Source organism: Metopolophium dirhodum, chromosome 8 (genome assembly GCF_019925205.1).
Source record: "Metopolophium dirhodum isolate CAU chromosome 8, ASM1992520v1, whole genome shotgun sequence".
NCBI classification, from domain to species: domain Eukaryota; kingdom Metazoa; phylum Arthropoda; class Insecta; order Hemiptera; family Aphididae; genus Metopolophium; species Metopolophium dirhodum.
The window spans coordinates 33,366,722-33,394,189 of record NC_083567.1 but is presented as its reverse complement, the minus strand read 5'-3'; the positions used below and the strand labels follow the sequence as shown (position 1 = coordinate 33,394,189).

Below are 27,468 nucleotides of genomic sequence, written 5' to 3'. Positions count from 1 at the left end.
AGATAATAATTCCATAATATTATCATTGTCCAATGTCCATATATTATATATATAGTTTGTAGGTACCTACAATTATGTCAATAGTCATCAGTCAGTTGTCACTATTTTCTAATACATGTATAATTATATAGGTCTGAAATGGTAATCGCAATATTTTAACGTCAGCTGAAATCAATTAAAACAAATTCCGAATTTATCTCGTGTTCATTCGAATGGTTATTTCACTTATTAGGTTTAATGATATTTTGAAATTCATTAAGGCCCGACAGCTTATCTCACTCGAATACCATTTTATATATAGGTACAACACATTTTCTCAGTTTCACCCCGGTACAGACGTACAGTGGATATTAATTTCTGGAAACGCACACTGCACGTCTTTAAAGACTATCTAACTTGAATAAGCCAGACGGAAGTAAACAAGTCCTAAGGGAAAGTACAGTCGTGACTGACCACCGACCACCGACCACCAACGTCGTCGTCGTGGTGCATTGTAGTTTTAGATCACAGAGTGACCTTTATGAGCTATTGGTCGCCTGATCCCAAAATAAATAAACATGTAAAATGTATAAACGAAGAGATTAGGGTATTTTTGTATTACAGCGTATATAATATAGGTACGATAAAATGGTAATCGGTCAAAAAGTCCGGTATGAAAAAAGTTTGACAAAAAGTCCGGGTTCATTTTTTGATTGCCGGACAAAAAGTCAGAGTACATTTTTATTGTCGGACAAAATGTCCAAAAATACAAAATTGTCTATTAAATTTGCATTTATAATTATAATATACCTAATTTATTATTATATATAGTCAGTATATGTATTTTATAATTTCTTACTATTTCTTATACCTAACAAAAATGGTAAAAGGACGTTTCGTCCCAGTCTATTATTAAGATAGGACATTTGGCCATCGAGATTTATGTGATGTTATTTACCTACCCATAGGACGTTTTGTCCCCGGTATTTTAAATCACTACATTTAAATGGCGTTTTTAATTTAAAATTTTAATTATTTTTAAAAAACGTACAATTTTTATATAATTTATATTAATATGTGGGGATGGCCTATCAACAACTTGTAATAAAATTCCTAATTTAGATTTTTTTTTTCGATTCCTGCTCTAAGCTAAAAACTTATTATAACGTATTTATAATTTGAATATTGATGTTTAATTTATTCTCATTTATTTCAATTATTGTCTTCATTATTAATAATAATTTTACATACATTACGTTTTCCTAAGAAATGATTGTCGATGTCAATACAATATTAATATTTTTAAAAAAAGTTATTCGTTTTAAAAAATCTAGTCTACAGTTATAATAACAATAATAATTTGATATACCTACATTACGTTTTCCTAAGAAATGATTGTCGATGTCAATACAAAAATAATATTTTTAAAAAAAATTACGTTTTCTTAAGCAATGACCTATCTTATTTAATAATTCTAACTAAAATACATTTAATAGACAATTTTGTATTTTCAGACTTTTTGTCCGGCAATCAAAAAATGAATCCGGACTTTTTGTCCAGCTTTTGTCATTTTGGACTTTTTGTCCCCGGACTTTTCGTCCGGGATTCCGATAAAATGACTATAATATATGTGAAATTGTGATAATCAAACAACGGCGCAACGATGATACCCGCCTACACGACGCCATGACCTGTTATATGCCGTCTATATAGAGACAATAACCGCAGGAGGCCAAGAAGATCCCTTTATAGATATTGGGTGAAGGTCGATACCAGTCCTGGTGACAATTTATACTTCATTATATTGCTCTTCGTCCCCTGTCTGTATATAATAAAATACAATAATATATAATATATACTGATGTGATCTGACACACCGGTTTTGCGCCCCGACCCTCTTACACGGTTTAACTACACACCGTATACCACCATAAATTACTACCTATTCGTACCCCGTGTATTGTTATATACTTGGTCCTTGAAAAACACCGAAACGAATTGCCATGAAGAATACAAATGTACATTTCAACCGAGGGGTGTTTTTTTCTAACGAAGATATTGTATATAGATAGGAAATATTAAGAAAAAAAATAAAATTAAGTGAAGGCTGAAGAGTTTTAAAATATGGTTTAGAATTTATATGAACGGACACCACACGTGGTTAAGATGGGGATAAAAGACACTATTTTCTTATAATAATCCCTTATTGTATCTTACGGTATTATACATCTACATTCTACCTACAAGGCTACATCGTATAGTATTATTTTTGGTGTTGAAATGTGGCCATCATTTGTATATTATTTTCTGGATTAGGAGAAAAGATCAATGTACATCTAAACCTAGTATAAGAAAAAATTGCGTGACAAGGTGCCTATTGGTTTTTAGTTACTGTGTAGGTAAAGATACATTTTTTTATTTAGAACAAACAATCAGTGAACTATGGGCACCCAATATAAAATATTCCTATAATATGACCATCATCATATAGAATGCCGTATAGTGTAGTCTGAGAAACATATTTCGTTAATTATTCAATAATATAATATACTAATGTTGTATATGAGCTATATGACACCAAGTACATATAGGTTATTAGGTTAATATATACAATCAGAGGCAGAGGCCAGAGAGACTGCACTGTGCTATTGCATATTGGACCGATGTTACATTATGGTCCCAGGCCTGGTACAAAATAATCTACTTGTATAATATTATTATTTTTGACGATTTTTTAAAACATTTATTCAGAACATTATATTTTGGGTTCAAATCCCGTACCATATGTATTTTTTCATTTAAGGGGGCTGGAGTGTGATTCGTTTTCGGTCGAAAACATAGTTATCAATAGTTATACAATTTGTTTAACTCGTTTAAGTTACTATATAATAAGTAAGTTAAGTTAAAAGTAAACTTCTATTTAGGTATATTTAAAACTTCATTAAGTTAAAAATGTATGTATAAAAATTAACTATGTAAGGTAATATACTTAAGGGGGCTGGAGCGTGATTTATTTTCGGTCGAAAACATAGCTCACGACTTCAATCACTACGCCCAATATAATGTTCTGATATTAATTTTTAAAGCAGATTTGAATTCATTACTAAATTATCTATGCTTTGACAATTTCATTTATCTAATTTTTATTTTTTTTTTACTTCGAAATTTACTAACAAAAAGAGTAAAAATAGATCATATTCATATAATTTTAATTTAAATACATTGATATAGAATATGAAAAATGTACGACAATTAAAGCATAGTAAATTTAGAGGAGAATTCAAGTCTGCTTTCAAAGTCACTGGCAGTATTTTTTGAAAAAAATGTTTGTAATTTTATAAACCAATATAATATGGTGACTTGTGCATGCGCATAGGTAAAATGACAGACGTACATACTGATCACTATGATGCCCCTGTAAAAGGTGATCGGTACTACGAATTACACACACTAATGTTCATTAATTACTTTCAACACATTCACAAGACACGTATAAACTGAAATATAAAATGCCTAGTTTTTACTCCTTAAAAATGATAACGCTCCAGCCCCCTTAACTCTCGATATCTCTCCTAAGACCGGCTTCAGCACTTGTGGCCGCTTCAAGTTATAGCCCAAGAATGGGGGAGGGGAGATTGGTTTAACTGAATAACTGAAGTAAGATTTGGTTTTCTTCCATGGGAGCAGTTGGATGTAGTGAGAGCTTCGACAAAAGGTTATAGGAGTCATTTTTATGTTTACGAATTGTAAATCGTACATGGCAGCGCTATCTAGCTACGAAATTAACCAGCTGTGAGGGCCTGCAGTTCTTCACGCACGCGTTACAATTTAGCGGCAATAGACGGCGCTGCCAATATTGAATTAATTTAATAGTATATATATATATATATATATATATATAGCCCTTAAAGCCGCCCCCATTTTGCGCTTTTGTATACCTATCTATAGTATGTTAACACGTCTTATATTAAGCAACTAGCAAGTAGATACTGCACCGAATATTTTATTTTATTCTCTAGTAATTTCAATTAACAATTTGTAATTTAATTTCAATTGTTTGCAATTATTTTAAATAATTACCTACCGCATGGTATTCAATACTTTTTGTAGGATCCATTAGTCTTAAGACTAATATAATTAAAAATGTGTAGATTTTTTGTTAGATTTCTCTGTTGAGGGGATCGGGGCAGACAGTTTTTAAGGAGTTTAAAACAGGTAATTTTCAAATTGTAAATGTCTGAGTAGTAAGTGAGCATTAGTGTGTGTGACTGCGTATAAAATAAATAGCGAAGCGCTCGACGTTGCACGGGTGGATGGTAAACAATTTATGCTTAAATTGTATGCACTTTTGTCCCACCCTACAAATCGACCTAATAATGCAATAATATTTGAGAAAATTGATCTGAATTTTTATAATGTCTACCGGTTAGTCCACATTTTAAGATTTCTGATTTAAATTTCAATTTATCAACGTTTAAAAATTCCGAAATTTCCAAATATTCAAAATAAATTTATAGTTGTTTGGAGGAGGGAGGGGTAAAATTGGGGAAAGTGGACCGGCTGATCTCAAGTAGACATAATAAATCAGTTTTAAAAACTATTATCGCATTACTATTTCGATCAGTATAATGGAAGAAATATTGGTATGTTTTGGCTAAAATAAATGTCCACCACCTATCTCCTTAAGTAGGTCATCGCCGCGTCGGAGCCGATTCGTTTTTAGTACAAAAACATGTCAAGTACAAAAACTCTCACCCCTTGCAGAATAGTGAAATATCGTTAATTTTTTTTTATTTAAAACAAAAGGACATTTTGCATGTTGGATCAAACCCGATTTTCAAATTTATAATTATTGAAGCTAAAATATGCATTTTAATAATGCACAATATCTGTTATTTTTCAAACGTATTTTTCTAGTACTATTTCAAGTAAAATGAAAGTATGGTCTAAACTCTAAAGTCTTTGATCTAACCTAAACAAAGTTCTCATATTTCAGATGAAAAAAAAATTATAAAAATTCGACATACTTATCAATGAAGCGTGAGAGTGGTTCCTGTGAAGTCATTTTTGTTGATTTAATACACCGTATCAACTGCCTCTCCTAAATAGGTATCGTGAAGTAGATTAGTAAAAAAGTATTATAACTAAGGTAGCAACTAAAATATAAGATATAATAGTTTTCAAATTGTATAGAATTTCGGAAAAATGGAAAACCCGGCCTCCCGTGGATCCCCCTCCTTAAATACGCCTCTGAATAATATTAGGTAAGTATGCTCAGATACATATTTTATTTGCATTGATAATATATTAGGTACGCCCTGCAAGAGTTGACTACAATTCAATATTAGGCAACGATTTATATCGTCTGTGCGCCTGCAAGCTGTCGAGATCACAACAGATTCCAAGGCTTTTGGGCAATTTGTCCAGTGATCGACAAAAACCGGGATCATATTAATTTCGGTCGCGAACATCGACATCTTGACGTAGATCGAATTTTTTAGTACTGCGATATTCGACGTAATATTGATCTGATATAGGTACAAAAAATATGTAGGTATACGATATTATAATTTGTGTACACTGCAAATATTATAAATATCCGTTGTAACAATTAACAGGTGTTGACAACTGACCACTGAATAATGTGATACAGATACAAATTATACATATTTAAGACACAAAATAATACGACAACAAGATTTTTATAGTTTTTGTATATCGGGAATTTATATATTTTTTACTCTAAACTCGCCTTCTACTATACGTTGCGTTTACATAGGCTCATAACTGCCAACCGTAACGAGAAGCTGTGCCAAATGTTTTATTGTATGATGTTGATTCTTTTTATTTTTTTTGTGTGTTAAGTAAATTCATATTTTAGTGATTTCAATACAATACGTGGTTATTTGGATTCCTATTTTATATTCTGTTGATCTCACCAATCTTCTTTTATGAGGTTGCCAACGACTCGTTGGTATAAAGTCATGTATTTTGTATTTTGTATTATATGCGTGGCTTATGTGAATAGAAATTGTTTTCTATTTTTATTATTGGTGCAACGACTTTTAAACATTTGAATAATTTTCTACTCGATTGCATTGATTTATTGACACATTGGTCATATATAGGTTATATACAAGCATGAAGAATCTAGAACAAAATATTCAAGTCAAAATACCCAACAGATATCCAGGAATAAAATAACCAATGTATATGAAAAAATATCAAAATACATTTTTTTTTTTTAAATAACCAGCTGTTTAAAAAGGAAAAACTAATAAAAAATTAATAATTTTTTTTATTTTTTGGTACATATTGTTCATATATTTAAATCACATTTTAAAAACATTTAATAATAACACTTAGGTTATGTTTCCCACGAATAATATTTTTAAATTACAATAAAATAACTAAAATCGCTATTCTTAATTATTTACCTATAGTATGTAATTTAGTCCAAATTTGAACTTAAAAAAACTATAAAAAATATTATTTTGTATATTTTTTAGATTTTTGGTTATAGAATTAACTAGGTACTTACGTGGAACCTTGTTATACATTTTTAGCAACTAAATAACTTGTATATTTTCAATTTGATAAATTTCGTCAGCATTTGGAATTTAAGCTTCTTACAACATAATATATTTATTATAGCTAAGATAATTATAGAATGTACCTACTTGTTACATAATATTAATAACAATACAAGCGAATGAACGCCACTGAGCAAGATTGACGAGAACTTAAATGAAAAAGTTATATTCTAAAATAGAACAAACTAGATAAAAATATAAATTTAATAATTTATTATTAAGCAATTTAGAGAAATGCAAATCCACGAAGATCGATATCACACATATCATTCTTTCCATGAAATCGCGGGGTTTTTAGTTTTTTTCGATGTAGGTACCCTACTGATAAAATTTTTTCCTTTAGTCAGAAAGCTTGATAATTTAATACAAAGTTTCTCGTGAGATTTTACACAAGTTAAAAAAACCCGTAAGTATATACCTGAACAAAATACATAGAATTTCCACAAGCCACATTAATTAATTTTACACAATAGCGTGTTGACATATATATTTATTAAAAAAAAAAATATGAACCTTCAAAAATGTAAAAGCTATAAAGCATTATTAAGAAATTACTAAAATATTTAGAATAGGACGAATGGGTAAATAGGTATACAAAAATAAACACTATTTGTAAAAAAAATAGGTTTTTTTTTTTTTTATTAGAACTTCCAGTATATAACTATTATAGTTCGACAATTATTACAAAATATAATGTTAAAAAGCTTAAATGCATTTAAAAAGGGCCTATGTATTTTTAACTGCTGTTATAATAATATATCAGGAGCCTTATATTAAGTTTTCAAGCTTTTTGACCAAACAAATAATATTTTATTGACATTTACACAAAAAAAAAAAAATAATAAAAAAATGTAAAAATTAATACGTTCGTAAACATGAAATGAGCATTATAAAATGTTTTGAACATTTCATCAAGTATAAGAAATGATAAAATAAACGTTTGCTGTAAATTTCAAGTATCTACTGTTATTAGTTTTTGAATAACAACAAAATAAGAAAATCTTTGTCTGCAAAATCGAGTGAATATCGTTGTAAAAATATGAACTTCAAACGCTCATAAAAATATAATTTGATTTGCTTGTAGACTTTTTTTTTTTTTTATAAAGGAAGACATACTTATGAAGAATCTTGTATTATACATTTTCAAATCTTACATTTAAATAGAAACATTTTTATGAATTACTAACTAAAAATTTTTTGCTAATTTTCGTGATTTTCCGTATTTTGTGAAGATTTAAACTTTAAATGCTTATAAAAAAAAATGTGCCAATGTATTTTTAATATTTTTTAAATATCATTGTACTAATATATAGTAGGAGCCTTGTAATAATTTTTCAAGCTGTTTTACTAACATTTTACCTAACAAATAAAGTTTTATTGACATCCATAGAAAAAAAACTAATAAAATTGGAAACTGAAAATGTCCCTAAACAGTTCAAAACAAATCAAAATATTTTGAAAATTTGATCGTGTATAGAAAATGTGAATAAAAAACAACCAGTTAGGTTAATTTACGCGTGAGTAGGTATTCAATGTATAACTTCAAACACTCGTAAAAATTTTATTTGACATCGTGTAAAGTCAACATCAAATGTTTCTTGTATTACAGTTTCAAAGCTTAAATATAAATAGATGTTTTTATGAATTTCTAACTCCAAATAATACATTAACAGCAACTTATGAGAAACATTGTATTACATTTTCAAGTCATTTGACCAAGCATAAAATATTTTATCGACAGTAATTTAAAAAAACTAATAAAACTCGAAATTGTCTTATGCACCTATAGATAACTAGCTCAAACAGAGACTCAATGTTTTGAAAATGCTATGGTGCATAGGAATTTCTAATATAATCAATCAGTGAAAACTACTATGATTGATCGTTGGATTTTAATTCATCACTTATTACAGTGACCTATTAATGAGGAGGTGACATGTGCACAAGGTGCACTTTCTATACAGCAGAATAGGACATCTGCTTTTCCTTGCGAGGCCCAGAGGAAAAATAATTATGAAGCATAATGTCAATTTTTAATTACAAGTGTCTTTAAAATACTCACTTTTTTACTGTTTATAGTAATTGTTTCAAAGTTAACAAACAGAAATCAGAACGATTGTTCTGTCTTTTGGTTTAAGCAGAAAAAATAATATAGTTTTTAAATTACACAAAAAAAGTCATAACAACTGGTATGGTCGATACCATATCTCCAAGAAACAAATTATAGTATGAGCAGGGAATGGTGGTGCAATGGGTGTAACCCTAGGGCCACCGTTGAATCATAACAACAAACAACAGTTATACATTTTTTTCTGAATTATTATGTTTAATATCTAATACACAATATTGAATACAGCATCTCGTTTGAATGAAAAATAAATATAATCGTTCCTTTTAAGCCATAGCAGCATTAACTATTATTCAATAAAGCTGCTTAATAAAGATCAATAATAAATCTAAACATTAAGAAATTAACTTATATATTTTTATTTAAAAATAGAAGGTTTTTGACTTTTATATATATATATTATTCCGTGATATGAAAGGGGCTGGACCGTAATGCACATTGCACATGTCACCACTTACTTTATAAAATTACAAACATTTTTTTTTCAAAAAATACTGCCAGTGACTTCAATCACTACGCTTAGTAGGATGTTCCGATTTTAATTTTGAAAGCAAATTTGAATTCTTCTCTAAATTGGCTAGCTTTAACAAACATAAATTTTTCATATTCTATATCAATGTATTTAAATTTGAATTATGAATATGATCTATTTTTACTTTTTTCGTTAGTAAATTTCTAAGTAAAAAAAAATAAAAATGAAAGAAATGAAATGGTCAAAGCATAGATAATTTAGTGACAAATTCAAATCTGCTTTCAAAATTAATATCAGAACATGATATTAGGCGTAGTGGTTGAAGTCGTGATCTATGTTTTTGACCGAAAATGAATCACGCTCCAGCCCCCTTGGTATAGGTAGTAGGTACTCTTTTATGTTTATCGCACCACGTAATCCGCACGCCAACATCGACACTATAGTAATAACTAATAAGTAATAAAACCTACTAATAACTAATAAGTTGTCTAATAGAATAGATTCTAAACGGAGGAATGAATGTATTGATTTTACAATGATGTGTTTTTTTGTGTCTGAAGTCTGGTATCACATTTTGGGTTAATTAAAATGTTTCAAATTTCAACTGTCTAGTATCTTCTATGGTGAATCTAGTTCATGTATTCGAGAGGTAAAAAATTAAAATTCCCAGTAATGATCAAAAGCATCGGTAATAGCAAAAAAAAAAATTTAAGGAAAAATGAGAATCGTAACGCGAATCCAATTTTTGACAAAATCGATTTTTTTTGTTGCTATAATAGGTGTAACTCAAAGACAAATATCCATATGCGATACTTGACATTTTTATCGTATGTTTATAATAGCATAAAAAACATTTTTCAAAATAATTTAGCACATTTTGAAAAAATTAATAAAAAAGGTTAAAATCAGTCTTTAAAAATTTAATACAAAATTCCTCAATAAGTTTTTCATATACCAATAAATTAACAAATATCGATAATAAACTGTCACAATATATTTTATAAGCGTTTAAAGTTAAAATGTTGACATATTTCATCAAAACCGTAAAATCAATCAATTTTGAAAATATTTTGACTCGTTTTGAGCTGTTTACGAACAATTTTTTAGTTTTTTTTTCTAATTATAATTTTCTGTAATTGTCAATAACATTTCATTTGTGGAGTAAAAATGCTTGAAAATGTAATGCAAGGCTCTTGATATATTGCTATAATAGCAGTTGAAAAATATTAAAAATACATAGACACAATTTTTTTTATAAGCATTTAAGATCGAATTTGGACAAAATGTATCAAATTTAAAATGTAATAACTATTTTGTAGTTAAAATTTATGAAATGTTTAACTTTTATACCTAAGGATTGAAAATTTAAAACAAGGTTCCACGTAAATAGGTTATAGGTTATAAGTTATATAAATTACTTTATTCACAATAATATTATCAAATATACTTAGTATTTAGTAATATCATAGGCTGACTGACCATCTTCGCTCAGAATCATTTGTCGTATACAATGATATTATATCATTGAATTCTAATTTAACACTATCCATTACAATGACCCACTTGTAACCTACTGTATAGCAGAGCCACACCCACTTGCTCACCTTTTAGTTATACTTTTATGGGAATTCAATGATCATAATAAATGTAATAAAAAGTTTTTATTGAAAATTATAGTCATTGTTTAAAGAAATGTAGATATTTAAATTTAGTAAACCTATAGTGTATTTTTTCTCCCTACTTATATTGTAGTTATATTTTTAATATTGAATGAACAGCTAGCTATGTATAATAATATTATGCATACCATACTTCTTAAAAACCAATATAATTAAAAAAATAAACAAGATAATACAAATGGTTTATTTTTGGATTATTCATTATAGATCAGTTGTATTAATTTGTCTGCCATAAACCAGAGACCCTTGTTTGAAGACCCCCTGTAATATAAGTACTGCTATGTTTGTGTTTTTTAGCAAGTAATGTTGAACATACAAAAATCTAATTCCATAATGCAATCACAAGTAATAGTGTTTTCATTTTCACTTTTTAGTCATGATTACATGAATATCAATGTAAAATAAATTATATTTAACATTTTAAATGTCAATTTTGACATCAAACAGAAATATTTTATACCTATTTAAATATAATGCATCACACAAGACAATTCATTGTTATTGTTTTGAATAGATTCAAAGGAATCTAAAAAGATTAAGGTTTATTAGGGAGATAATATCCTATAAGGGATAGTTATAGCATTGATTATAAATAGTATTTATAATCAATGGTTATAGTTTACATTTTCAAATGATATTTAAACTGGTAAGATTAGTCAATATTATTTGAATCCATAAACATGATATAACATTTTTAAATAAAAATTTATTTTATTAATACATATTCAGAAAATAAAAATTAAATATTAAATATTTGAACAAAATATTAAAATTTTACATTTATTAACATTATTTGTGAAATTGATTTATTTATTTTAATACATAATTATTAAAACCACAACAAATTATACTTAATTATCACATTATTGCGTTGTTTGAGAATCATTTGCATTTTTAAGTCTTCTGAATGGCACTATATGAGGTTCTGCAACAAAATAATAAGGTCATATAAAATATGCATATACCTAGTAATAATATTTAATTTTTGTAAAACATGGTCAACATCAGTAATCTTGCAAAGTCTATTAGATATTTAAATGTAGGTAGGTAATAAAATAAACAAACATATTGTAAGTATTTTTCATTCAATATTTGGATTTTTTGGAGTCCAGATTTTATTGTTTAAAACGACGTTGTACCCGCATGTGTTGTCACTGTCTTACACATGTACGACATAAAAAATGTTCGTTCACTAGTTCCAATAATGTGCTGTTAGTTTAGATATTAGACTAAATATTGACCTATTATTAAACTTTTAGGTAAGATAATTATCTGTGTTCTCACTTAGGTTTTTTATGATAATTTAATTTTAAGTGAAGTATGAGTATTTTCAAATATTACATTCTACAAATTCATAATTCACTTAAAAATTTAAATATCGTAAAAATCTATGCAAAAACACAGATTATGTTCAAACCAAATGTTAAAAGTTTGATAATAGGTTCACTCTAATATCAAAACTAACAACACAACATTGAAACTGGTGAACAAAAATTGTCTATGTCGTACACTCGTAAGTATGTAAGACGGATACAATACATGTAGGTGTGACTTCCTCTTAAGAGTAAACTATGTAGTTTGATGGTAGTAAGAAATGTCCACAATTTGTTTAACTGAGAAAACATAAAGGAAAATTTAAATAACATAATGCATAATAGGTATTATTTTAGTGGTAAAGTCATATTAGAAGAGATTTTTTTTTTATTCCACTTCGATTTTTTTACCAAAAAAATTTAAACTTGTTTTTTAATATTTCAAAATGAAAGACTGATTTAACATAAATATAATTAATATAATTATTATATTTTAATATTAATTAACATATCAAAATAATTAGGCTTACTTTTTGAATATTTATAAAAAAAACAATAACCAGTTGATGATATCAATTCACCAAAGAAATTTAGTACAATACATGATAATATATTTATTTTAATTTGTTAAATAAATAATGCTATTTTTTTTGTTAACCAAGCAATTTATTTTTATTTTATTTAACTGAATTATGTTTTACAACGAAAAACTACTTTAACGTATATAAATGTATATTTTTTTAATTACACTTTAATTGTCGAGCTGATATCTATGATCAACAATTCAGTTTATCTCTTTAAATTATAACCAAAATGCAATGTTTTTAATATTAATCAAAGAATAGGTATGTGATATTAAGGATGAGAGCATATTATTACTTAATAATTTTAAGAGCATACGCCTTTATTAGATGTATACCAATTTCAAGGTTTTTTTTTATACAAAATGCATATTATTATTTATATTTTTTGTAATCTTTTGAAATACATGAACAATTATTTAATTTATTTTCAACGATTCTGTAGGATTCTAAACCTTTTTTTTTAGGGGTAAAAATTAGAAAGTATAATATATATCTAGTTATATATTTTAGTAAGCCTATTAGGTAATTATTTTAAAAGAGTTCATACTACATACAATTTTTTTTTTAAAAAAAGATGAAAATAAAATATATTTGGTACCTATATTGTTATCATATTATATACAATTTTGAATTATATTATTGTACATTTATGTCTTATTTATTAAAAACAAATAAAATCAATAATCATGCATACCTGGATCATATCTCATGTAATGCATCCAGCCAGATGTCATTTGAATTCCAAGATTTCGCCACTCAGTTTCAGTCATTAAATGAGTCTTAGGTACGTGTTTGGCCATGTCTTCTGGTAAGATTACGTGCCTATCATAAATGTTGTCAAAGTCAATGGTTATTCAAACACGAATTGATACAAAAATAGTTAAAGATTATGTTACATTAATTGCACATACCTGTAAATATACATATTGTCTTCATATTTTGTTGAATATTGTATGTCTCCTCTAGACATGTTGACTGACAATTATTGAAATGTAGTTGAGACTTGAGAGTCACAAAGGCGTTGAGAAATTAGAATATATTTTATATTATGATAACTCCTATATAAATATATAATAGATCAGAATACATTTAAAAAAAAAAAAAATTTTAATGCAACCTGTTATTGAGTATTATGGCACTAAAAAAACTATCACAACAATTATTTTAAGTATACAACATAACAAACATTTTGGCGGCAAAATCAATAATGAAAAATTAAACACACCCCCGGAACTGATAATAACTGAACACGTGTTGTTATTATGGTATCACACATATAAAAATTGATAGTATTATCAGGTATTTGAAAAATGGACAATTTATTTATTTATGGATTAAGATTTATGATCTAAGAATTAAGATTATGTTGAAGGTATGAAGCTGAAGTTCAAACTTCAACCTTACCACAGAACAATTTGACCTTACTAATATTATATTAATTATTAAAAATCAAGGTGTCGTTTAGGTTGGTTAATTTTTAATCTCTATCAATAATATTGTCATGTTACGTTTATTTTGTACTAAACCGATCAATTTGTCAACACTACGTTCCTTCATTACTAGGTAAGTAAGTTACAATTTGAAAGTTTCAACAAGAGTTGGGGTTTATATCTATACAATATTAATAAATAATTGAGTCAATTGTTTTACTAATAAAAATGTGTTCATTAAAGACGTTTTTACAAAATTAATATTAACTATTAAGTCTATTATATAAGTAGTACTAATAAGTAATAAATTAAATACTGATAGATAATTAAATTAATCTTGTATTATTAATTTACAAATTACAATTTATACTAAAATTGTTGGCCAAACTAATTGTACATTTTATGTTTTGGTTCAGGTAAAATAAGACACACATCATGTATAAAATATTGGGACTTATCCTGTAACTGAACAAATTACTAATCCATCGCTTCAAAGCCAATCAACTGTTAATTATTTTTTAATTTAATAAGTTCTTAAATTTAATTTTATTTGACTTGGCATTCTAATATTACAAGGGTATTCTCGGTATATAATTACTTAATTTATTAAAATATTTAATTTTATGTTATGTTGTGTCATAGACAACCAACTAGGAGTTATTCATCCCTCACCAAAAATGCAGCAAGTAAAAAACCAATTCCAGTATCGTCAATCAATCTAAATAAATTGAACCCAAAATGGATGCTTGTTGGATCTGTAGGATATATTGGATGTAGATATTTACTTAACGGAAGTAACATAGTCCATTGTCAACATATAGAACTAGAATCAAAATCTGACAACCACTTTGATTGGAATAAGTTATTGTCTTATTTGTCACCAGATGTATTTAATTTAATAGCGGCTATTGCTGTAAGTATATTAATTAGTTAGTAATTACCATGGCTATTTAATAAAAGAGACTGTTGCAACATTTGTATGCTTAGTTATATTTCTTGTATAAAGTGTTATAAATTATAATAGCCACGTACTTAAGGATCCTTAAGTTTTTTAATGATTTATTCATTTTCAGACTGCATTTATTGTAGCTCTGTGCAATTTAAGTATTCCAATCAACTTACAACATATTATAAATACTATACTTCAGTTTGCTAGAGATGGAGTACCATTTGATTTTAAAAAACTTAGCGACCCATTATTCAAACTGTTAGCGCTTTACATAATGCAGGTAAATTTTTAGCTGAATATTTTAGTTTAAAACTAGTCATTAACAATCTTTTTCCTAGGGTCTATCAACATTTATATGTATAAGCATGCTGTCAAAAGTTGGAGAAAATGTTGCTATACGTATGAAATATAATCTTTTTTCATCTATACTTCAACAGGAGCTAGAATTTTTTGATAAAACTCGTACAGGAGATATTTTGCAAAGGTAAATTAAACTACTTGATGAAAATAATTACATAGTGTGTTGAATTTAAACATTTTTTGTTCACCGATAAAAAAAAACCAAAATATTTTTTTTCACAATGGGTAAGTTACTTTATTAAATTGGTTAGAGAATTCATGATAGTATTGTATTATTAAAATATATTTTGAATTTTTTAAGATATTTTGAACTCAATCTTAATATTTATGGTGAACAGATTTTGTATTTATTATTAATTCTAAACTAGTATTATAGGTAAATGTTTTAAATATTTTTTCATAGGTTAACAACTGATGTACAAGATTTTAAAAGTTCATTTAAACTTGTAATAATACAAGGTCTTAAAAATGCTACCCAAGTACGTAGGTTAGAAACAAGTTTCTTTCAAAGATTTTTTTTTTAAATGTTTTTGTTATATAGTCAATATATTTTTGGATATTAATTATTGTTTGTAATTTAGTTAATTGGCGGAGTATATGCGCTATACAACACATCACCAGAAATGACTGGAGCTGTAGCTATTATTTTACCAACTATTATTGTTATAGGCACATTTCTTGGCTCTATTTTGAGAAAACTTAGCAAACTGGCTCAAGAACAAGTATTTAAATTTAATTAAAACTAAATTATATAGGTAATATGTATATTATGTTTATTTATTATGTACACAGGGTACTAAATCAACAATTATAGCTGAAGAAGTGATTGGAAATATGAGAACTGTTCGTGCCTTTGCATCTGAATCTACAGAATGTGAAAGATTTTTGACAGAAATTGAAAATAACGGATTATTGCATAGGAAATTAGGTTATGGTATTGGGCTCTTTCAAGTATGTACATCTATTTAATAAACTCTTAAAACATTTAAACTGTTGTTCAAAAATACTATTTTTATTTTTAGGCTAGTAGTAATGTGTTCCTAAATGGCATTGTTTTGGGAACAATATTCCTCGGCGGACAACTTATGACGACCAGCAGTCTTGATCCTGGACAGCTTATGTCTTTTCTCATGGTTACCCAAATGCTTCAACATTCTTTAGGACAATTTTCATTATTATTTGGTCATTATGTAAAAGGTGTTGCTGCAGGGTCCAGAATATTTGAAGTAAACTATAGACATTTTTCATTTTTTTGCTATTAAACATCATAATCTATACTCTATTCAGGATAAAAATGCCCATTTAACTGGAAAAAACCTGTAATGTCCATGCATGTCTATTGCCACAATATGCACTATTAGCACCACTGTCCATTAGCCCACCAACAACCAGCGCCCCTAAATCTTGCAAAACAATCAATCTTGCTCTGTATGCTTGCCCGAATTTAGGTATAATTAAACTAAATAGAGTATAACTATCAGTTGAAATTTTTAAAACTATGTATAATATTTTTTTTTTTCAAACTGGATTAATTGTATGTATTTATTTTTTTCAGTATATTAACAAGAGTCCTAAAACACTGATTAATGAGGGTATTCAGATTCCACATCATTCTTTTAAACCAGAAATTGAATTTAAAGATATTACATTTTCATATCCAACCAGACCTGAACAAGTAATGTTGACATTGTTGTAAACAGAATAATGAATATTAATATTTTGACATGAATAGGGTCCACTATGTATGTTATAAAAATGTATTGAAAGTTAAAGAATAAAAATACATGATTTATAGCTGGAGTGGCCACTAATCTTAATTTTGTGAGTCACAAATTTATGAAGCTAATTAGAAGCGAGCCACATTTTTAAGAGATGGAGACACATTTTTAATTTTATAACAAATGAAGGAACATTTATCTAACATTTATTTATTTATTTATTTAAAGAAATATCTTAGAGACTCGTTGTGGCCACTTCTGATTATAGGATTTGATTCCATCATTCTGAACGCCAAACATGATCATTGAGCCGCCCAGGCACAAATAGCACACATTTTTTGAGGGAACTAAGTCGTAATATTATCTAAAAATGATTGCTTAGTACTAAGAATTAAATTTTTAATCGAGGGACCAAGTTCATTCCATCCAGCCCTATCCCCCTATTTGTGCCAATGGAGCCACCTAATTCTTATTATCTCAACTTCAATACACTCTTATCTCAAGGCACAGTTCAATTTAGAAGATAACTTATATTGTTTAAATATGATTTTGATAGGTTATATTAAAAGATTTCAATCTTACTCTCCCTCCTGGTAAAGTGGTTGCTGTTGTTGGATCTTCTGGCAATGGTAAATCTACTATTGCTGCGCTTCTCATGAGGTACATATTTTTGTTGTTTTTAATTTTTTCTTTTTAATGAATTATCACTATTTTTTCCTGTATTGTTCATAGATTTTATGATGTTAATTCAGGAAGTATAATAATAGATGGTGTAGACATTAAAAAGCTTGATCAGACTTGGTTACGTAAGAGAGTAATTGGATTAATTAATCAAGAACCAATACTGTTTGCTATGTCTATCTTAGAAAACATACGTTATGGAAAGCCTGAGGCAACAGACATTGAGGTGAAAAAAAAATATATTGATTAAGTTGACTATTTAAGTCTGAATTGCAATTTGAAAAATTATAGGTTATTGAAGCTGCAAAAATAGCCAATGCTGATTCTTTTATCACTTCTTTTCCCAATGGCTATAATACAATAGTTGGAGAACGAGGTGTAACAGTTTCGGGAGGACAAAAACAAAGAATTGCCATTGCAAGAGCTATTTTGAAAAACCCAGCAATACTTATATTAGATGAAGCCACAAGGTCTGTTAAGAGGACGTAACACCGGTATTTGTTGTCTCCGTCTTACCAGTGTGCAACATAGCAAATTTACGCTCAGCAGAACACTCACAGCCTTGTTAGTTTAAACATTAGAGGAATTGACCTATTATGAAACTTGATGATAAGAACATTATCTGTGTTTGCACGTTGGTTTTTAAGGGACATATGAGTATTTTAATTTACAGTATAATATTATATACGCATAACTTGCTAAAAAATTGAACTATCGTAAATAATCAACATATAAACACAGATAACATTCTTACCATCAAGTTTCATAATAGATCAATTTACTCTAATTTTTAAACTAACGAAGCTACACGTGTTCTGCTGAGCGTAAATTTGCTATGTTACGCACTTGTAATACGAAGACAACAAATACCAGTATTACGTCCTCTTAAAATACCAGTTCTCTATTTCTGTATGTCATATAAATATGAAATGTAAAATTCACAAACTTTTAGTCTGGTCAAAATGAGATCGGTCTTCTCTGTCAATCATTGTGTAGTGGTCAGGCCGCAACTGGTTAGAGTCTGCACTATTGCTGGCAATACTGTACATTTTGAATTTAAACTTTTGTGTAATTAGACATATAATTAAATGCTCCCATTGATAGTGGCAAATGCCAAATACTCCATATGTGATTGTATGGTCATAACATCAGCCAATACATACTATGTGCTATCAAAGATCAACCTGATTTTGAACAGACTAATTTACTAAGAGTACTTTTATTCATATTAGGTAACTATTAATTACTGATTCAACACAAAACAACTAACTACAGGTTACAAAAGTAATTAATATTATTAGTATAAATATAAATCTAAATGAAAATGATAAAAATGAATTGTACAATATTTTTACTAGTGATAGTAAAGAGTTTCCTATTAAACTTTAAACTTTCCTATTATATTAATGCTCTTAGTTAAATGTTATGAATTTGAAACTTCATTTTTATATTTTATATTATTAGAGTAGTAGTTCTCACCTACTATATTTCAAAACAAATACATTATAATTATTACAAATATTTATATTTTTACTTATAGTGCACTTGATACAGAGTCTGAAATGCATGTGCAATCAGCATTAGAGTCTGTATCAAATGGAAAAACAGTTTTAGTAATTGCTCATCGATTGAGCACTGTAAAGAATGCAGATGTAATTGTAGTTTTGAATAAAGGTGAAATTGTTGAAGTAAGTAGTTCAAATTTATAAATATGGCAAATTATTTTAATGATAATCCGCTAGGTTAATTACATAAAATTAAATTTTATTTGTTGCTGAAACAAATGCAGTTACTAATTTAATGACAGCTTTGATTTCTATTAATTTTCTATTAATCTGTATTATATAATTTGCTTTAATGTTGTTTCCTGTTTTAAAGATATAACCAATTATAACTTCATGTTAGATGTTGAGTAATATATATTTGATAAAAACTTATATTTATCAAAAAATTATTATAAATAAAAATCGGTACTGGTTTAGTTGACACTCACCCAGAATGTATTCCCTTGTGACTCAGATTTAGTTGACACCCGCCACTCAATTGTCTCATATTTTTTATGTTTTATCATATATTTTTATTTTGTTCGTATTAAGCACATACTATAACATAGGTAGGCAAATAATTTAAAAGGGGTGAAATAAAAATGAAAATAAAGGTGCAACCTACATAATTTTTCATTATGTATTATTAAATTTATGCTATGTGTGTACCACTGGTAAAAGAGGTGCAAAATACTTGAATCATGGTTGCATAGTATAATTTATGCTATATAAATTTAAAACTCATTTGGTTAATTCCTTGTATTTTACATGATGAATGCTATAAATAGATTATTTCAGTATTTTTTTGATTGCAAAATCACCAATAAGAAGAAGATTTAAAAAAAGATTCTAAACATAAGTCAATTTTCAGCACAATTAAATGTTACTATCAAATTCTAGAACTTGATTGTATTATGAAGATTATTAGAGGAAACCAAAATTTTATTTCATACAGATATTTACACCTTTAATAATTTAATTTTCTAAAAAAAAAAGCTAAAAACCTAGTTGTTCTCTATTGTATTTATATTTTATTATTTTACTAAACTTATTCCTTGATAAATAAATGTTTTTGTTAAACTAATTTATAATAATATTCATATTTTTAGGTTGGGGATCATAATACCTTATTGAAAAAGAAAGGTTTTTATTGGAATCTGATGAATCAGCAGACATCTGACAAAGCAAATGCTGCATAAATTATTTTACACATCAAAGTGAAACTATTGAAAAGAAACTTTGTTTAGGTAATATTGTTAGTTAATAATGGTTGTTCTAAATATTTTACTAAATTTAAATAACCTAACCTAAATTTGTTATAGTGTTATACAACTTGAAGTATATAGAATCTCAAATTATAATTATAGCATAGTAAATAGTTTAAGAATAACTGTTAGCAGAGGCTGTTTGACTGTACAATTTTTGGTGCCGGAATATTAGGACGGTGGGTGGTATATTGGACATTTGCAGACAGCAATGTATAATTTTAATTTATAATAAAGTAATCAATGATAATTGTAGTTAAAAATCATTAAATTATCAGTTAATAGTTACTTTTATAACACTTAACTACTCAAAAGATTTGGTGGATACATCGATAATTATAATACTTTCAAACCTTCTCTGTTTATTATTTCCTATAAATCGTTGTTTTTAATTTTAACCACTGCTCTACATTTTAAAGAAACAAACAAAAGTTATAATTTATGTAAAATTTCAATTATTTTAAAAACAGTTGATAATCTATTTACTGTGCATCACTCTACCATTCTATGAACTTGTGGCCGGCCATAGAGATGTATTGACATTTGAAGACGGTTTTTATAGTAAATTAAGAAAAAGTAACACATTATTTATATTTTTATATTTTTATCTCGATAATCTTTATAATAATCTAAATTAAAATATTAAATATATTTTTCTCCACTTTTTTGATAATTCAAGTATTCCAGTACTTATTCTGAGTTCTGGGGTAATTTCAATATGCCAATAATAACTTAAAAGCACTAATCCATTTAAACGATCCTATTTAGAGAAGAGTTTACTTAAAAAAAATTAAATAATTATAATATACTTCTTTCGTGCTATTTCTGAGATAGATCTTTACTCTTTTTAAACTTGAAAAAGTTCTTTCCGGCATGGCATTGTGCACAACATTTTTAAGAAAATAAATATATTTGGAAAAATTATAGGGTCACAATGCTTAATAACATCTAATGCATTTGATTTCAACACTTCATCAGTACCAACTGCTACACACTTGCCCTTTTGTTTCCAAATTTGTAGCTCGCAGATTATCATAGTAATATCAATTTTTTGTAGATAAAAACAAACCAGTCTCAAAATCTGTATCATCTGAATTTGTGTCATCAGTTACATCAGTTGTCAAAAAAATAGTTTGATTAAATTATTACATTTCTAACTAAAAAATTTTTGAAAATAGTTGACAACTATATTTTGTTCCGTGTGCTCTGGTGTCATTTGTACAACGGTCAGTTAAAATGTTTTTATATGTGCTAATTTATATTATTTACGCCACTGCAACAAAAAATATCGAACATCTACAAAAAATAATCGATATATTCTCTAACATTCTTTATTATACAAAATATTCTTTTATCTTGAAATATTCCCAAATGTGCAAAAACAAACTTTTGCCATAACTCACCTGTTTCATGATTTGTAAAGATTTCAAACCCTCATTTGACTGCATAGACTCAAAAAAAATATGCAAAAGAATATAATTCCCCTACATATCACACACTCTATTATTGTTATATTACCTAAATTTATTACACGACTGTTAATGAGCTGCAATTTCTTATTTTAGGTAGGAAATATTGTTAATTATAAAACCAATGATCTAATTGAAAAGGTAAAAAGTTAATATTAATAAATAATATTTAAAAAACTATGTTAATAATATTTTTTATTGTTTATTTACTTATTAGTTATTAGGTACTTAAAATTATATTAAACTGATTTTGTTTTATACATTTGTATTTATTGTTAAATAACTATGCTGTACTATTTGGGTACTATGGTTGATAAATGCATAAAAAAATTCATTCAACAATTTCATGTCATACCTACTTTATAGACGAATCAATATATTAATATAATATTGTTAATTTAATATATAAATTATATATTTTTGTTAATAAACCTTACAACTTATACAGCAATTTTTTACCACAGAAACCTACCTGAAGTCCTGTAATGTATTATAGGTATATAAAATAATTTGACGTGAACAAATATTAAAATATCATAATTCATAGTAATACCCAAGGCTGGGCAAGTTAACGATTTTTTTTAACTTGTCAACTTAGTGTAAAGTTAAAATTTGCTAATTTGTAAAATTAAAAAATTCCAGAAACATAATATGGTTTATTAGATAGTTTTTCTTTACGCTCGAAAAAATTACTGGGGAAATTTAAAATGATACATCAAAGCAAAAACCCATTTAAAAATTTGCATTATTCTTCGGACGAAAATTAACTTAATTTAGATACTTTTAAAATAGAATTAACTTGAAGTTAACACGTTAATCTTGAAAAAAAAGTAACGATTTAATTAACTTAATTTTAACTTTTAACTCGTTAATGCCCAGCCTTACCAAATACCTATGTTTTGTTTTACAAAATTATTTGTTGATGTTAATTGTATTTTTGTACTGATAAGCATAATACCTATAGGACGTATTCCGTGTTCGTGTGATGTGATGTGAAGAAGTTTTTTCAAAGAACTTGAACTTTGTTACGGTCAAAAGGTCAAAATGAGACAGCATTATACTAAGAATATTATTCAGTATTCTCATCAAATTAAACAGCGAATTTTTTCATTTTTAACAATTAAAATATTATTTATTCCCATATATTTAGATAACATATTACAATATAGCGTACTATATTATGTTTAATGTTGTTTGCATTTAAATATCACTATCGGAGTATGAAAATGGGTAGGTATAGGTAGGTATTGTAAATTCATAATATTAAAGTAATTTTCAGTCGTAATATTTGTTTTTTATTTAAAAAAACGACACGATGAATTCAGACTAACATTAACAAATATGAAAAGTTGTGACAGTACAAAACATTAACAAGTAGACAAGTAGTATACATATATTATATAATATATAAAACGAAGTATTCAATTATTACGAACAACTAACTAGTGCAGTTCCGTGCGACATGACGCAAATCGATGGTAGTAATCGATTCAATATTTCTTGTATTCGCTGCTGCCTGAATAGCTTGACGACGGTGGTCCATACGAGGAACTGATGCCGGATGACGAGCTGTATCCGCTACCGGACTGGACACCGGAGTAATCGGACGAACTCAGGGAAGCCGAAGAGTATGATTGAGCGGGTGCGCTGTAAGACGCGGAAGAGTAAGATGGTGCGGGCGCGCTGTACGATGCGGAAGAGTAAGATGGTGCGGGCGCGCTGTACGAAGCTGAAGAGTAAGATGGTGCGGGTGCGCTGTACGATGCAGAAGAGTAAGATGGTGCGGGTGCGCTGTACGAAGCTGAAGAGTAAGATGGTGCGGCGGCGCTGTACGATGCGGAAGAGTAAGATGGTGCGGCGGCGCTGTACGATGCGGAGGAGTAAGATGGTGCGGCGGCGCTGTACGATGCTGAAGCGTAAGATGGTGCGGCATAAGATTCCGACGCGTAAGCTGGTGCGGATGCGTAGCTGACGGCTGGGGCTGGAGCGGCGACGGCATACGAGACAGGTGCTGGAGCGGCGACGGCATACGAGACAGGGGCTGGAGCGGCGACGGCATACGAGACAGGAGCTGGAGCGACGACTGGGGTCGGGACGGAGTATGGGACAGCTTGTTGGATTTCTACTGGGTACGGCTGTGGCACTGGGTATGGCACTGGTCTGCTAACGGAGACTGGAACTGGGTGGGGCACGCTGACTGGGACAGCCCTGGGAACATCGACTGGGTATGGCCTGTTCACAGTGACGGGCACTGGGTGAGGTACGCTGACTGGGACGGCTCTGGGTACGGACACCGGCACGGGTTGTGCGACTGGTACGGGGACGTGACGGGTCACTGGAACGGCATATGGCTGTGGTACGGACACGGACACGATCTGGTTGGAAGTGCTGACTCTAGTTGGCACGGCAGACGCAGCTGAGATACCATAACCGTAAGACGGTGCAGCTACTCCATAACCGGAAGAGGCGGCGTAACCAAGACCAGCCAAGGAAGAGTATCCGAGTCCAGCGGAGGAAGCGTACCCGAGTCCAGCTGAGGAAGCGTACCCGAGACCGATCGGGGCGGAGTAACCGTGACCAGCGAAGGAAGAGTAACCAAGACTAGCCGGGGCGGCGTATCCGTAACTTGAGGGAGCGGCGTATGCGTGACTGATGGGGGCGGCGAGGCCGATGCCCGGTGAGTATGAAGGCAGGCCGGAGCCGTATCCGTATGATGACGAGCCGGAGTATCCGGACAGGCCGGAGAGTCCGTACGACGATCCTGAAAGGCCTACGCTTCTCTTGTCGGTCTGTTTGTTATCGGTCTTTGCATCCTCAGCGGCGACACAGTGAGCTATTAAAGCCAAACCGACAACACAAGCCTGGAAAAAAAATTTTGTTTAATGAATTTGTAGGCGATACCTAGCGATGATTCACAAAAACCAAACGTATTACGAATCGATATCAAAAACAAATTATATTAAACTAGTTATCAACTGCGAAATATTTGTAATTGTAAATGTAATACGATTCTATTTTACTAAGTTATTTTGCGTGGTGCACAACTTACCTTGAAGAATTTCATGATGATGATGGTTATGATGGTATCGGTATGATTGTCACTGATACAACTGATGCCAAACACTTGCTCGCTGGGCTTTTTATAATCCTGCCAAGATACCGGTATTGTTTTTTTTTTGCTTTACACTCCCCTCTGACTTAGTTATCGACCGTAATCATCCAAATGACACTTTCTCCGCGACAAGAATTATACGCGCTCTTAGTTACGTCATGGCGGGGTGGTCAGTTTAGAACAGGACCAGTTTTCGCGTTTATAGTCATCGCATCTCGAAGATGTCACCCGGCTGTATCCGAAATTGTGTAACCGATTTATTTCAATGTAGATATTCGTATAATGTATACGTACTCAGTACGTTGTCCGACGAGTTTGGCAACAATTTCACATTTTTTTTTCAAACCTAAATCGGAAATCCGTTTATATTTATATTATCTTAACTTGAATATGAAATTACTATGATCACTGTTCAGACGTTTTAATGTTATAAGCCGAGTAAAACATTATATGTTATTATTGATACAATACAATGATTTTAGAAACAAATAACTAAATTCGAATCACCTAATAAATGCCTATACAAAGATTTTAGTTTTATTTTTAACACTACCAAATGGCAAATTCGTATATATTCACCTATATTAACACTTTTTGAGAAATGAGTGTTGAGCTTTAAAAGAATCACTCTTTATATATACTAAATAAGACAATTATAATATTTTTTTGAACTTGTATTCGCTATTCATAAACAGTAATTAAACTAAAGTATATTATTTATCATTGAATAAAAAGACAATCTAATCATATTTTCGATTAATCGATTTTCTTATGGATTTAAAGTTTTAAAAAAATAGTTTTGTTCATAATATATAAACTAAAATTAAATGTTAATTAAAACAAAATGTTCTTTAGAATTCTTTTGAGGTTGACTAGCATATTGTACAGCTCATTTTATATAATTATTATAAATTATAATATGCCTATATAATATTTAATAAAAAACTCATAAACTCCTTTAATTTTTTTAAGATATGTAGTATATTAATACGTATTATAATAATACTTCAAATAAATGTACATAGGTACTAAATACATCAGCGTATAAACATATCAATGTTATAGATATAAAATTAAATATGGTATAATATATTATAGAGATATACCTTCTTAGTTGAAAGATTAATCTACAGTATATCTTAAGGCGATTGGAGCACACCGTATTTTTTGTAGTTTTAGACCAATAAGCGGAAGATTATTTTATGTACTAACCGATATCCGATTATTATTTTAAAAATACTTATCAACTCATCATCCCCTTTTCTAGGTTATGTAGAAAAAAGATTTTTGATTTTTGTATTCAATAAGGCTTAAAAAATATGTTAACTTTCTAAAAAATTATGAAAGTACTTTTATTTTATATAGGTATATACACTTACATTCAGTTTTAAAACATCAATATTATTTTTCCTATATAACCTAGTAAAAAATTTATCGAATATAGACATATTTTCAAAATTTACATCGAGTCATAGGAAGTAACTAAATAAATCTTTGTCTTATAGCTATTTTGTACCGATTTTAAAAACGGAAAAATGTAAAAACTTAATTTGGTGACCTGTGCATGCGTGTGCTTGTGTGGGACTGTTCTTAGAATCGTAGACGACATGCTACCATTGTCATTATGCATTATAGCCTAATGATCGATAAGGACACACCAATGTTCATTCCCTACTCACACAATGACACCGTTCAAATATACATGTAATATAAACTGCCTAAATATTACTCCTTAAAATATGCTATGCTAAAATTAATTTATTTTATGGCGAAAAATCTGAAAAGAAAATTCTGTAATTAAAATAACACATTCCAAATAGGTACACCTACTTCTAAGTTGAATCTTTTAAATATTAAGTCCTTATAGTTAAAAATATGAATAGCCGATAGGTAGGTATATATTATAATTTATAACTTAGGTAACATTTTAATATCGTACTTAATTATTTAACATTTATGTAAGCACGAAAATAAAATAAAAATTTCTTATTATAATATATATATTAAATATATCATAATTTACATAATTTATATAATACTTACGACATCTACTCATCTCATATACCTCACTATATATATAGATGTAACTATGTAAGAACATATCACATAGGTTATTTGTCTACAAATAATTGTCCAGGAACTAGGTACGTAAAATATAAAATTGTCACACAAGACGTCAAGACGTACTTATG

The 27,468-nt window shown here is 28.8% G+C and overlaps 3 protein-coding genes across 3 annotated transcripts; 1 reads left to right on the top strand and 2 right to left on the bottom strand.

Annotated features, from left to right (window-relative positions):
* Window positions 1–11,537: 11,537 nt before the first annotated feature.
* On the bottom strand, window positions 11,538–13,940 carry LOC132950763 (cyclin-dependent kinases regulatory subunit-like). Its single transcript, XM_061022318.1, has 3 exons — window positions 13,660–13,940; window positions 13,443–13,570; window positions 11,538–11,776 (listed from the first exon to the last, which is right to left on the bottom strand). The coding sequence occupies exons 1-3, from the start codon at window positions 13,716–13,718 to the stop codon at window positions 11,715–11,717; spliced, it is 249 nt and encodes an 82-aa protein (XP_060878301.1). The 5' UTR covers window positions 13,719–13,940; the 3' UTR covers window positions 11,538–11,714.
* Window positions 13,941–14,066: 126 nt separating this feature from the next.
* LOC132950762 (mitochondrial potassium channel ATP-binding subunit) lies at window positions 14,067–22,607 on the top strand. Its single transcript, XM_061022317.1, has 14 exons — window positions 14,067–14,311; window positions 14,821–15,091; window positions 15,252–15,407; window positions 15,466–15,611; window positions 15,891–15,966; window positions 16,069–16,209; window positions 16,280–16,438; window positions 16,510–16,713; window positions 17,043–17,162; window positions 17,762–17,865; window positions 17,938–18,112; window positions 18,178–18,356; window positions 19,427–19,574; window positions 20,540–22,607. Exons 1-14 carry the CDS (start codon window positions 14,250–14,252, stop codon window positions 20,627–20,629), a joined length of 2,031 nt encoding a protein of 676 aa, XP_060878300.1. The 5' UTR covers window positions 14,067–14,249; the 3' UTR covers window positions 20,630–22,607.
* An 829-nt stretch (window positions 22,608–23,436) lies between these two features.
* LOC132950882 (nematocyst expressed protein 3-like) lies at window positions 23,437–25,370 on the bottom strand. Its single transcript, XM_061022484.1, has 2 exons — window positions 25,214–25,370; window positions 23,437–25,025 (listed from the first exon to the last, which is right to left on the bottom strand). The coding sequence occupies exons 1-2, from the start codon at window positions 25,226–25,228 to the stop codon at window positions 23,655–23,657; spliced, it is 1,386 nt and encodes a 461-aa protein (XP_060878467.1). The 5' UTR covers window positions 25,229–25,370; the 3' UTR covers window positions 23,437–23,654.
* Window positions 25,371–27,468: the final 2,098 nt, after the last annotated feature.